Source organism: Orycteropus afer, unplaced genomic scaffold, assembly GCF_000298275.1.
Source record: "Orycteropus afer afer isolate SDZICR_OR568_19922 unplaced genomic scaffold, OryAfe1.0 scaffold00042, whole genome shotgun sequence".
Taxonomy (NCBI): Eukaryota; Metazoa; Chordata; class Mammalia; order Tubulidentata; family Orycteropodidae; genus Orycteropus; species Orycteropus afer.
Genome location: NW_006921629.1, coordinates 38,854 through 39,900, shown reverse-complemented (window position 1 = coordinate 39,900; position 1,047 = coordinate 38,854). Strand labels below are relative to the sequence as shown.

Sequence of the window (1,047 nt, the reverse complement as noted above, 5' to 3'; positions counted from 1 at the left end):
TGGTGGGCTTGAACCACCAACCTTTTGGTTAGTAGCCAAATGCTTTAGGCACCGCACCACCAAAGCTCCTTGACTTACTGCATAGGGTTGAGTAAATGGTGTTCCCTCTCTAGGAGTCTAGAACAAAGACAGTTGTGGACACCTAGGGAAAGCCTAAAAGGTTGGTGTCGAGGGATGATAGAGAAGAGTTGCTGTGCATTGAATCATTTTTTGCTGCTACATAATTGCTTCCCCTAAACCTGAAACGCTGAAAACACACTCACAATTGCTTTTTTTTTTTTTTTTGCCATCATAATGGAAATTTTTATTCTTTTTAATTTTCATAATTACCCCTCCTCTTGAAAATCTAGGGGCAGATTTTCGCTCCCTGGTGTGTGCTTCTCATTTGACTAGATCAAAGGTTTCCAATCTGGATGAGCATCAGAATCATGTGAGAATCTTGAAAAAAAGGCACATTACTAGTTACTATCTCTAGATATTCTAATTTATTAAGTCTGTGGTAGAGACCCAGGTATTTGCACTGTTTAAAATAACCAGGAATCATGAAAGTCAGATTTGGGAACTACAAGTGGCCTTTAAGGGCAATAGAGTTCTTGGATTTTATAGATGGCACTGTCTTAGCCAGGGGGGGTCGGTAAAAGCTCATTTCTAAACTACTTCTCACCACTAGGCTTACAACATTATCACTTTATACACAGGGGTTTGCAGAGCATACTTTCAGGAAATTTAAAAAAACATATCAATTTATCTCCATTTATTCTACTGCAGAAATATCTGGTATCAACTAGGCAAGCCACAGTTACTACCTGAAAATAGGAGTTGCTGCAGATCCTTCTTATGTTCCAGGCCTTTCTTGGAATACACTGGTCTGTTAAGAGGAGGCCCATTAGCTAGACTCAGCTGAGATTCAAAGTCTTTGCACAACCATAGAAGATCTTAACAAAGAAAGAAAACTCAAGTTAATCTGACATGCTAATTTCTCTCTTCATCATTGAAAGAGGCCTTTATAATTGGATGGAATATATGATCTTCTTTGTGGTTATTTGC

The 1,047-nt window shown here is 38.7% G+C and overlaps 1 protein-coding gene across 1 annotated transcript in view; it reads right to left on the bottom strand.

Annotated features, from left to right (window-relative positions):
- Nucleotides 1-1,047, bottom strand: part of SLFN11 (schlafen family member 11) — an 8,283-nt gene that overhangs the window by 3,532 nt on the left and 3,704 nt on the right. The window contains exon 2 of the mRNA XM_007937541.1: nt 807-935. Within this exon, the coding sequence (XP_007935732.1) occupies nt 807-935 (129 nt within the window). The remainder of the gene's footprint in view (nt 1-806; nt 936-1,047) is intronic.